This window comes from Maniola jurtina, chromosome 11, assembly GCF_905333055.1.
Source record: "Maniola jurtina chromosome 11, ilManJurt1.1, whole genome shotgun sequence".
Taxonomy (NCBI): Eukaryota; Metazoa; Arthropoda; class Insecta; order Lepidoptera; family Nymphalidae; genus Maniola; species Maniola jurtina.
In genome coordinates this window covers 1133908-1146834 of record NC_060039.1, presented here as the reverse complement: position 1 = coordinate 1146834, position 12927 = coordinate 1133908, and the positions used below count along the sequence as shown (strand labels likewise).

Below are 12927 nucleotides of genomic sequence, written 5' to 3'. Positions count from 1 at the left end.
CAAAGTATCTGAGTTTTCCAAAACACCTTTTTAAATAAATAATTATGTATCTAGGCAACGCCCATCTTGACAGCTTCACATTTGTCAATTGACATAATATTATGAACCTAACGGTTATATAACCTTCTTTTCTACAAGAAAACTAGAAAAGACCAATTTTTTTGGATTATAGCTAAGAACACTCTCGATCAAGCCACCTTTCAAACAAAAAAAAGTTTATTAAAATCGGTTCATTCGTTTAGGCGCTACGATGCCACAGACAGATACACAGATACACACGTCAAACTTATAACACCCCTCTTTTTGGGTCGGGGGTTAAAAACAGGTTTTTATTTGTTTTTATGGGTAATTTTTGATTTATCATGCAAAATGCCGATTAAATACTCGAGTACGGAACCCTCGGTGCGCGAGTCTGACTCGCACTTGGCCGGTTTTTTTTAATTGCTTTCAGAATCACGTCTCCAAGGCATTTAAATTATTGACCCAGAAGGTATCTCCGTCTAGACTTTTAATTGTGAAAAATGTACTGATTTTGCTGTAGAGTAAAAGACTACCTAGGTATGTTATTTTCATTCAGGTGTTCATTTCATTTAAATTCATAGAGCTCACTCGGCCGCGCTAATTCCTCTACATTGTCTTACGTTACGGTAAGTGGTCGGACCATAAATTATTTTGACAATAGGGTCACTTAGTTACTGTATTTTATTGTAAGTACTTAGGTACAGTAGTCAAAGTCAAAGTCAAAATCATTTATTCAAAGTAGGTACAATTGTACTCTTTTTGATGGTCGAAATTGTTAAATGTTTACGATAATATAGTGGTGATAATTAATTACGTAACTTAAAACTAAAGCTACGAGGTAGCTTTAGTTTATTCGTAATGCGCTCACACGACGTAAGTTGTTTGGCTCTTATTTGAATTCTAACCAATCAAACTCAATGAAATATTGGAAATAAGTTCTAGAAACTAATATTAATATCTGTGATTTTCCAGATTTCCTTTAAATTATTCAGTTTCAAACTTAAACGGTCTCAAGAACTTGCATACATATCTAGAAAAACCCGTGTAACTTTGAAACTATGTACCTACCTACCTACTTTTATAAGGCATCGTACCGAAACGTTAAATCGCTTGGCGGTACTGCTTTACTGGTTGGCTGGTAACTAGCCACGGCCGAAGACCAAACCAGAGAAAATTTGGAAGTTATAAAATTCCGAATTTCCTCTGTCGGGACTCGAACCCGGAACCTCCTATATAAGACCACAGCGTCACTGCGCCAGAGAGGTTGCCATCAAGGTAAGTAGCCTATCTAGACTAATATTATAAATGCGAAAGTGTGTCCGTCTGTCTGTCTGCTACCTTTTCACGGCCCAATAGTTTAACCGATTCTGACGAAATTTGGTACAGGGTTAGCTTATATCCCGGGGACGGACATAGGCTAACTTTTATCCCGGAAAATCAAAGAGTTCCCACGGGATTCCTGAAAACCCATCCGCTTAACCGATTTATATGTTTGGTACCGAGGTAGCTTGCATCCCTGTAATTGACATTGGCAACTTCTTATCCCGGAAAATCAAACAGTTCCCACGGGATCTTTAAAAACCTAAACCCACGCGGACGAAGTCGCGGGCATTCTCTAGTGTTCAATAGTGGTCAAAATTAGAAGGCAGCTATACTAAGTAATACTCAAACCATAATGCTCCCGTTACCATGCCTTTGATGTGGTAATGTCCTTCGGTAAGCTCACGCGCCGCATGCTAATGCGCGGCCGATGTGCATGCGCACGCATTATTACTCCGAGCCTGTTATAGCTGTTATGAATCGAACGGATATTGAGACTGGGGCTTTAACGTTTCTTTAATCTCCTTATACATCTGCCGCCTGACTAAAAGGATTATTTAACCCACAAGTAGAAGCGAGACGGTTTAGGAAGTGAACTGAAAGAATGGTAGTTGGAAAGTCAATGTAGTTGGACTATTCTGCCGTCCACATCATAACAACCGTAAGTGCTGTTTTGTATAGCAGTAGCTATACATGGACTTACCGTTGTTATGATTTGGAGGGCAGTATTTGCGTACCAAATGCGTATAAAGGCAATTAGCGCAGAATACGCGTATTAGTAACACAGCTAATAGTAATTAAACCAAATTAAACTTACTTATATTCTCATATTTTGCGAACATGTCTCGGATTTGTATCTGTAACACGCACTGTTCGAAGACTTTGGTTTCAGCCACTTAGGATGAAATCCCTAAAGGTACTCAGATTTCATCTACGTGATCAAATTAAAAAAAATCCGTAGAACCAGAGTATCCGACGTCGTCATGACGAAGTTGAATGGCAATGGGCGGGCACATAGTTCGAGGAACCGATAGACGTTGGGCTCCCAAGGTCCCAAGGTCCCAAGAAAATGCAGCGTTTGTGGACCCCCTACTAATGGACGGACGACATCAAACTGTAGCGGAAGACGTAAGAGCGTTTTGACCTCTAACATCAGTCATATGCTTTATTTGCAATATATTGTGTGAACTTTTTAAAGATATACAGGATTTTTAACTTTTGTTTGCGTATTTTTTTGTGGTACCAATTAATTATCAGTAATCGTTAGTGCTATCACCTGTATTCGTTTTTGCTAGGGTTCTGGTTACACCTTGCATTTGTTGTTCGAGTTTACTAAACTGGGAAACAAAATATAGTACGGTTCACAAGTCAATGCTCACAGTCCCGTTGTCCGGAGGCTGCGTCTGCGCAGCTCTCCACATTTACAATTCAATCAGCCTCGAATCGTGACTCCGGATCCCCTGCAGGCTATAACTTTCAGCATTGACAGGATATGCTGAATATATGACTCTATTGTTTATTTATGACTAACTCTTGCTTTGCTTTTCAAGCTAGGGGCCACATTATTATCATTAGGTTGGTACCTGTCAATTTTGAGGAAGCATTATTATCGAACCTAAAACGGTACCTAAAACGGTATTTTTTTAATTTTTGTCTGTCTGTCTGTGCGCGCATTACGCCAAAACTACTGAATAGATTTGAATGTAACTTGGCAAACTTAGGGGTGAATTTTTAAATAGACTGCCAGGAATTGTTAAGCACGGGGGCTCCCATTTATACTTAGATCCGTACTACTGTGTCTGGGAGGTCGTTGATGATGTAATTTGTTTAATTATGCAACATGTATAGATTTCATTTGCTGAAGTGGTGAGATTGCAAGATTTCAATTGATTATCAAAACATTGCGTATCAATTATTTATTATTATTAGATATTTCATAAGTGGATGGATACTTGTACTTACACCTTCTAACTTCTTTTAAGCTGTTTGCACATTATGCAGACTCGACGCCGACTCAACTCCGACTCGAATCACGGTGAAGTAAGGGAATGTGAGCTTTATGTTCTGTTACTTGTGGTGGAATTTTCAACAAATGCAGCGTAAATGATGAACTGACGAACACGATTTCTATCAAAATGAAAATTCACATACTTAAGGGGAGCTTACCTTGGTTTAGCCATGGCTAATATTCTTAAAAAAATTGTATTCCATGTTTATTGCCTACCTGGTTTAAAATTACTCATTCCAGCATAAAGGTCCTGAATTAGTTATTCAAATCAATCATATTAACTTAATTGTTACATTTTGAATTATATCCTCGATCTTTTGATAAAATTCCTAACAAACGTGTCATAGGGCTGTTAGCCTGTTAGGCCTCTAGTATAGCCGGTTGTCACGTTTCAGAATATATTAGTATTTACTATTACAAATTGTAAGCCTTTATAAGGTACCTGCTAGACAACTAGACTCTCAAGAACTATTATAGAACTTGTAAGCCTACCTTAATATTTTAATCGTGATAATGATTGTTATCTTTGAAAGATTTAGGTATTGAAATTAAATTACTATCCGTACTTTACCTAGTAGAATAGAAATAGCTTAGCTTGCATCTTCGAGCTTGCTCTAAGGGAGTGCCGCGCGTGTGTCGGCGAGCGCCGGCACAGACGAAGTCCATACTTATAGCTTCCCTAACTTGTAAATAACATCGATGTATATGGATTAGCCTTTCCCATACAATTCCGTCCGCAAAAATACGCTTGAATCTTACGTCATCGTCATTGACAAAGTCAAGAGACTTTTGCAATTTCTCTTGACTTTTTGATCGCGTTTTTTATCTTCGAAGGGTCCATCCATATACATCGATGATAAATAACTACAAACTTGACATCGGCTATCTTTGTAAAGCCAGACGAGAGAGAAAAAAAGATAATGCCACCTGTTCTAGGCAAGTTCTAGGTAATAAAAACATCGTTAAATTATTCCTCATTTTGTCGGTAATATTATCATGTCTGGACAGTAATAAACAGTTTCCCACGCTCCATCCAGTTCCAGACGTAGAATAAATAGTTATAAATATAACGCAACAGATGTGTCCTCCGATATTGCATTAACCATTGAGTAGGTAGAACCATAGAGCAGCAAACCTCATACAACAAACGTCAATGGAAATTTTACCGATTACTAAATCTAATATCATAATTAAAGCTGTGATAGCCTAATGGTTAGGACGTCACCTCCTAATTGGAAGTCGGGGGTTCGAACCCGGGCACGCATCTCTAACTTTTCGGAGTTATGTGCGTTTTTAAGCAATTAAATATCATTTCTTATCTTCATTTACGGTGAAGGAAAACATCGTGAGGAAACCTGCATACCTGAGAGTTCTCCATAATCTTATCAAAACTTATATACTTTACTAGCTTATTCCCTATCCTGTAAGAATTTGGAACATTTTTACTACATTAGGTACAGAATGAAGTTAATGACAGACGAAAAAATAAGGTTCATGCTAAATTGTATGACTACTTGGATGACTGGTTAAATTGTGCACCAGAAATGAAATGTAATGTAATTATCTAGCGAAGGACAACTTGTGCCACTTATAATGCTAAGAGTTTATCACCGAAGCGCGACGGTTTGGAAAATAGGTACAGTATTATTTTGAGGGACATTACTTATACTCTAGTTAAATAATAATGACAACTCTCTGGCACCCACTGTTTTATTTCACACATTCCCTATAGTCTATGGTCTATTTATAGGAACCCATATTGGATTGCAGACAGTTGACAAATTTTTGCTTGCAAATAATAATATAAGTAGTATTACAGAACTCTCAAAATCTAGTATAGAAGAGGCGTTATTTATTATCTTAAACAAGGAACCAAAAGCTTAATTTGCTATAATCCGCCAAACCAGTAATAAATTTTGGCCTTGTACTCTCAAAATCCTTTAGAAACTGAAAGCTTGATATGAAAAGCTGAAAGTCTATAAGGTTATAAATTATAATATTATAACTTGATAGTACTACGCCACGGACCTCAAAGTTTAAGATGAGACTGCCATGAATATTAGACCTTTCACCTTCTATTGTAACGCCTAATACTTTAACCTTAACACCCAGCCTTGATTCATTGATCATAATATAATGTTTATTCAACAACGATTCATTACTAAATAGGTATTGTTAAATTAGAAACAATCGCTATGCAGTGTACGTAGTAGCAAGTGAATGGTAATACATTGTCGCCTCACTAACGATTGCAAGATGCCTATCTTTAAATAGATAAGAGACGTGCTTTCAATAGTTAAATTAAATTCAATGGTTAATTAAATGAAGCTACCTACATAATAGACAAGTGTAAAAAGTTTATAACACCCCCGACAAGTAAGGGTTACAGTAACTAGAAAAGAGCTGATAACTTTCAAACGGCTGAACCGATTTTCTTGGATTATAGCTAAGAACACTCTCGATGAAGCCACCTTTCAAACAAAAAAAAACTAAATTTAAATCGGTTCATTAGTTTAGGAGCAACGATGCCACAGACAGATACACAGATACACACGTCAAACTTATACCTACCACTAGTTCGGAATGCCATTCCTACCGAGAAGAACCAGTAAGAAACTCGGGGGTTACTTTTTTCAATTGTTCAATTTACAATAATATACAAGCAATTGCAATTTGCAACAAAAAATTGCAAAAATTTCATATTACACGCATAGCTCTGTATACCTATCGCTCGTTGAGTGAATTTCAGCTTTCTTATTAGACCCATGGTTAGCGAATATATTTCAGAGCCGTACCTAAGTCAATAGTGATAAAATAGATTTTCCTCGTGCTAAGTATGCTACAAGAAGAATCAAAAGTGACAAAATGCAAATTGTCCTTTCAGCCACACAAGTTCTTGCAACATTGAACAATAAACACCAGTTTAAGTGTAAAATAGCCATACAATTGTTGTATTACGTAAAATGAATGAGATTTCTTTGAAAATAACTTGGTAAATAGCTCATTTCTATGCCGTCTGTCAATTTACTGTGGATTGTTGTTAAGTTAGAAGCAATGATATTCAATTATTGAAGTCATAGATGGGGTAAAGTGGCATGTAGCAAGAAAAACAGGATCATTTGGCTACTTTCCTGTCTTATGACAATTACTATTGGAAATTAGAAAACTAAAACCACGCTGTAGTTTTATTGCGATTTCAAGTTTACACGTACCTATTAAATAATTTTATCACTGTACCTTCATTTATTTTTAATTCAATCAAAAAGTGTACACAATCTATTTTGAATAAATGGCTTTGACTGTAGTAGAAATGAGTCCTGGCTCCTGATTTATTAGTGACAAGTCTACGAAAACTGCCTAAGTTGACGTTATTTTTTAGACTGTGACCAAACCCTTCTCACTCTGAGGCTGAGATCTATTATAATAGAGCGAACTTTGACTTTGCTCAGACTTAAGACACTGTTAAAACGAGACAGCGTTATAGCACTGGCATAAATCTGTCTCGTTTTAACTGAAACTTAAATCTAAGCAAAGTCAAAGTGCGCTCTTATAGATATCAACCTAAGAAGAGACCCGTGCTCAGTATTGAACCGACCTACGGCCTGCGCGTATGGGTTTATCATAGTGATGACTCGATATGAGACTTCTGTATTCGAAAGTGTAGAAGGTTAAATAGCGGCAAATTGAAATAGGTAGTTCACAATAGCCGCTCTACTAACCAAACATCTTTACTCTTTAGTTAGAAACAAAATTAAGTATGCAGTGTGCGTAATAAAATGTGAATGACTGCAGACAGTCGCGATGCAAGACACTAAAATAGATTAGCGACGTGTTTGCAATAAATGAGGGAACGACAGACGGACACAAAACAGTAGTTTACGTTAGACGATGTTGAATTCCTCGGTGCTTGAAGACTGAAGACCAAAGTCTTCGAACAGTGCGTGTTGCCAATGATGACATATGGATTCAACACGTGGTCGCTGAAATTGGCCTCATATAAAAAAGTTTAGACTCACTCAGTGGGCGATGGAGAGAGCTATGCTTAACAGGGCTCTCTCCGTCACTCGTTTCATACAATCGTAGTTCCAATTTCATGTGAATTATTAAGCAACCAAAGTCCATGAAATTTTGCAGACATATTCTAGAAACTATTATCTGTGTCTGTGGTGTTTTAGATTTGTCTAAAAATATGTAGTTTTAAAATTACAGGGGCTCAAAGATTTGTATGAAAATTATTAAGACCGCGTAACTTTGAAACCGAATATTCTAACAGAAATCTGGAAAACCGCAGACATAGATATTAGTTTCTAAAATATGTCTGCAAAATTTCATGGACTTTGGTTGCTTAATATTCAAATGAAATTGGAACTACGATTGTATGAAACGAGTGACGGAGAGAGCCCTCTTAAAGTTTATCTACGTTATCAAATCAGAAATTAGGAGATCCGTAGGAGAGCAGTCGGTGGGTCGGGGGTTCCGCACGCATCTCTAACTTGTCGGAGTTACTTATGTTTTAATAGGTAGGTATGAGACATCGTGAGGTAACCTGTATGCCTGAGAGTACATTATTCATCTAATATCTAATATTGCTGTATCATAATTATTTATATTTTACTGTCTTATGAGCTTTTAATCATATATATCTCATACACTCATAGGTACCTGGCACCAATTTATGTAGGAATCCAAAGGGTTCTTTATGAGTTTTTAATGATTTCTCCATAATGTGCCAATTTACTTACCTACCTACCGGTGAAATCAATTATGTATTAGCTAAACCTTTATTATTTATGTTAATACTAGCTGACGCCCGCGACTTCGTTCGTGTGAAAGAAATATTGGTATGAAGGTGTGAGGTGGTTTTTAGGGTTCCGTTCCGTATCTCCTGAGAAAAAAGGAACCCTTATAGAATCACACTAAAAACTTACATATTTTCACCCTCGTCCATGCAAGTTCAACTGGCACTTTTTTTTAATTTAGGTATGGATGAAAGTAATGTACAATGTATGGATTAATGTAAAGTAGGTACTGTTAATTGCATGAACTATGCGGTCATTACGCCACTGTACCCTTGAACTATAACATTTAGGTACTTTGCCAGTGTCAATTGAACCTATGGCAATGTTTGTTTTACTGTGATACAATACAATGCACCCGAGATTTATCGCAAATGATGTGTTATTTTAACGATAGACGTATTACCCAGTGCTGATTACCCAGTGATTATGAGTTATGACGTTAGTCTCCGAGTCAGGAAGGTCGAGGATTCGATCCCGGCCACGCACCCTGTAACTTTTCGGAGCTACGTGCAATTAAATATCACGTGCTTTGATGGTAAAGGAAAATGTCGTGAGGAAACCTGCATGCCTTGAGAGTTCCCCATAATGTCCTCAAAGATGTGTGAACTGTGAAATCTACCAATCCGCACTGGGCCAGCGTGGCGGACTTTTTCCACCATACCCTTTTCATTCTGAGAGGAGACCAGTTCTCAGTAGTGAGCCAGTGCTGGGTTGATGATAATACTGTTAGGGTCCTTTCAGATGTGCTACAACCACACTTGCGTCATAATGAGAAAAATTAAGCTGGTCTGAATACTTTATTAAAATACACAATATATTATTTATTTTCAATCACACCACAAACAAAAGCTAGAAGGGCATTTCATACTAGCGACTTATATCAAATACGCTGATCATATTATTAACATGTGGTTGAATGAATTGGTGTGATGTAAATCATGTAATTCAGGTGTGGTCCGTCTAAATAGACTCTTAGGCAGTAACATGTAAAATTAGATCGAACTCAATGCTAACTAATAAATATAATAACAGCATGTAAACAGTTATTCTGCCAACTAATGCATTTCGAGAAAATGATTCATACAGTGGAAAGGTCAATGCATAAATGTCAACTTCTCGAAGTTGGAGATAAGGAGAGTTTCTATTAGGGTTGTTATGGACTAAGAGCCAGCGCGTGCCAGACCTTCATCCATATCCATACTAATGTTATAAATGCGAAAATGTGTCTGTCTGTCCGCCTGTCTCCTAGCTTTGCTTTTCCCGGCCCAACAGTTTAACCGATTTTGATGAAAGGTACAGAGTTAGCTTACATCCTGGGGACGGACATAGGCAGACGAAGTTGCAGGCATCATCCAGTTATTTTACAAATGCCGAAGTGACCCCGTGCCAGACTCTTAAACGTTAAAAAATATTCAGGCCGTCTGGCAGCGGGTTGCCACGAAACTAACTGTCTGGCAATGCATGACGAGATTTCAAATACTATTTCGAAGAAAATTTAAAAAAAATTACTTAGACTTTATACTTTGATGTAAGATTTTTTACACCTTTATTATTTGTTATCTCCCAAAGCCACCATGATTCAAACTTCATAGTCGCTGATCGTTCCTCCCTGTGTTGGGGACAATACGCAGAGAAACTTTCAACTTTTATAAAATAACGAAGCTCTGGCACGCGCTGGCTCTCTCTCTTTATATTATTAGGTAAGTATATGACAGATGCAAGTAGGTATATGAGTTTCAAACTCAAATTCATTGTTTGAAGAATCAGTTTTTACAATAAGATGTTTTACTTGCTTATATTAATCATCATCACCAGCCCAGCGCTGACTCACTACTGTGGACAGGTCTCCTCTCAGAATGAGAAAGGTTTCGGTACCACGCTGGCCAAGTGCGGATTGGCAGACACCAACTCCAGAACTCCAGGCATGCAGGTTTTTTCACTATGTTTTCCTTCACCAAATGTGCGTTTTACATAATTAAGTATCACATGCTTTAAAAGTAAAGCAAAATCTCGTAAGGAAACCTGAACGTCTGATAGTTCTCCATAATATTCTCAAACGTGTGTGAAGTCTGCTAATCCGCACTTGGCCAGTGTGTTAGACCATGGGCAAGCCCTTCTCATTCTGAGAGGAGAGGAGCCCCGTGCTTAGTAGTGTTCCGGCGATGGGTTAATCAGGGTGAGAGTTCATCGCAGAGGACGCTCTTAAAAATTATTATGGACAAAAAGCTGCGCCAAATTCCGTAGTTTTTAAAAATATTCGAGTATAGGGTAAAGACCCACGATTACGTTCTTGTAGATTTTTTAAAATATCATCATGATCCTGGAAAACTGATGGATCTGTACGATAAGCCCTTTTAAATAATTTCCGAAGATTTTCCGGTAATTTTTTATACAAAAAATTTTTAGCTATGAAAATTCACATACAATAATAAAAGGCCTTTTTAAAGATGGTAGATTTTTCATGTTGTACCTAGTAGGTACGAGTATGTCGGGCAAAAAGTCATTTTAGAGTTTTTGCCAAATCGACTATGTTCTGCGACCATGACAATTGGTTAGTTTTTATGAAATAGAGTCTTTGTCTTGTTTTCTTGTAAATATTGTTTGTAGAGATTGAGTATAATTGGATCTACGTCCTGCCCGGTGCCAGTAACAGACTGGGTAATGACGCCTAAGTAGTAGGTAAATAGGAAGTGAAGTTGTAGTACGCGTACCTGATAAGTGGGCTTACCACCTTTATTTTTTCAAAATTTACATTTTTAATAATAAAGTCAGTACTTTCCCTTTTAGCTGAACAGGTAGGTACTGGTCTATTTTCTTGTTTTACTCTAAACTTTTAGAGTAGAGATGCACTTTTTCTTTTTAATGTTGCTGTCAAATTGCTGACTTCAGGTGCCAGTAGTGAACATATTATTATTTGTAGAGTGCACTAAGACCCTTTAAATTTAAAACTCATTTTCCGTCCTTTTTTAGCAATATTAAAAGGAAAAAGATGCAAATAGTCTAAATTTAGTTTCAAGAAAAAGATCAGAATCGACGCCGATGATTTTATAAGATTTTTCTCTGCGTAGGCACCAACTTTTTCATTTTGATTAATAGGTAGCTTATTGATTTTTTTCAGTGGTACCTACAGTTTTTATTTTTTGAGTTTGTGGACCTTAAAATATAACTCAACTCAACTCAACTAGATATACCGGTACCCTGTTAAACAAACTTTTTACGTTAGCAGAAGAAATTTCTGCTGCTGAATACTTTTATCAGATAGGTCGGTACGTAATTCCAATAAGAATAAAGGTCACACCTTTTTTCCTTCCTAATATCACTGCAAAAGCTCAGATCGCATCATCATAAGATCAGATATCATCAAAACTGTTATACCAATAAAATAAGAACTTATCAACATTTACAGTACTGACATCAGGCTGGTGATGAGCCGTTCATTTCGATCACCATCTTTCATTAGCTTATCATCACATCACACTTCACACTAATATTATAAAGGAGAAAGTTTGTATGTGTGTTTGTGTGTGTGCGTGTGTATGTTTGTTACTCCTTCACGCAAAAACTACTGGACGGATTGGGCTGAAATTTAGACTGTAGATAGATTATACCCTGGATTAGCACATAGGCTACTTTTTATCCCGGAAAATCAAAGAGTTCTTACGAGAATTTTAAAAAACCTACATCCACGCGAATGAAGTCGCGGGTATCAGCTAGTTTAAACTAAACCTCTAGAGTCTAAACTGTTCATCACTCATTGAATTCCATATTTACATCGCCATTGTCATCACTTAAATCCCGATTCCGGTCGATCCCGTTTGCATATTAATATAACTATAAAAGTTTATGTGTGTCCAATACCAATTGTTATTTCCACCAGAAAGTTAAGTAAGTGAAGTAAATAAAATAAAAACACTCTACTTACATCATCAGGCCAATCACCATCATAATCCCCATCAGTGAGCCGTTCACTCTTATCTTCATCCTTCATCTGCTGTATCTCCTTAACTAATCCCCGCAACTGTTCATCACTCATCGAACCCCATATTTGCATCGCCGAGAGTAACTCCTCATCATCATCACTTAAATCCCGATTCCGATCAAGGGTTAAACTGTTAAGTCGATCGAGTTTAGCATACAATTTACTATTGGATTTTTTTGGTGTGCCGATTGTGAACTTTTCGACTTTTTCGTAGAGTCTGTCGAGTTTGTCGGCGAATGTAGGGTTGGTCACGTATACGGTGTGGATTTGCGAGAGGAATATGACGAGAAGAAAGGGACGCAGCATCGTGCGGCCGCGGTGGAACGAAGACTGGCCGGCTTGCGGCCATGTGGTGCGCGGCTGGTAGGGTAAATGTGTCTGTTCAGGTCACTGAGGTTGAATGATAAGTTTATTAATGAGGTAAAATGTAATTGTTTTACTTGCGATATAAGCCATATTATCTTTATAGTATCATTATTCATTTTAGTATAATAAAAAGTTCATATATAAAAAGCAACTCAATTACTCACTCAGTAATTTACCTTTGTCGGATTTGCCGCCTTTTATTTATCTTTTTTTGTATTTTAACGACGTAAAATAAGTAAAAGATTTTATTTAGTTTTCTAACTAGGTATTTCTGCTGAAAAAACCTTACGTTAAATTGAGGAATGTAGTCATAGCCGTATTTTGTGCTTATGAGTTATTTTCATAATCAACCATAAGTATAATATGTAATTATTATATTACTGGGGAACAGAGGTTCAATTTTATGAAGTTTCATAGCTGATTCTAAACGAGTT

General features: G+C 37.1%; 1 protein-coding gene across 1 annotated transcript in view; it reads right to left on the bottom strand.

Moving 5' to 3' along the window:
- LOC123869390 overlaps nt 1–12483 on the bottom strand; it is a 28193-nt gene extending 15710 nt beyond the window's left edge. Inside the window, exon 1 of the mRNA XM_045912288.1 lies at nt 12071–12483. Coding sequence (XP_045768244.1) covers nt 12071–12433 — 363 coding nt within the window. The 5' untranslated portion in view covers nt 12434–12483. The remainder of the gene's footprint in view (nt 1–12070) is intronic.
- Nucleotides 12484–12927: the final 444 nt, after the last annotated feature.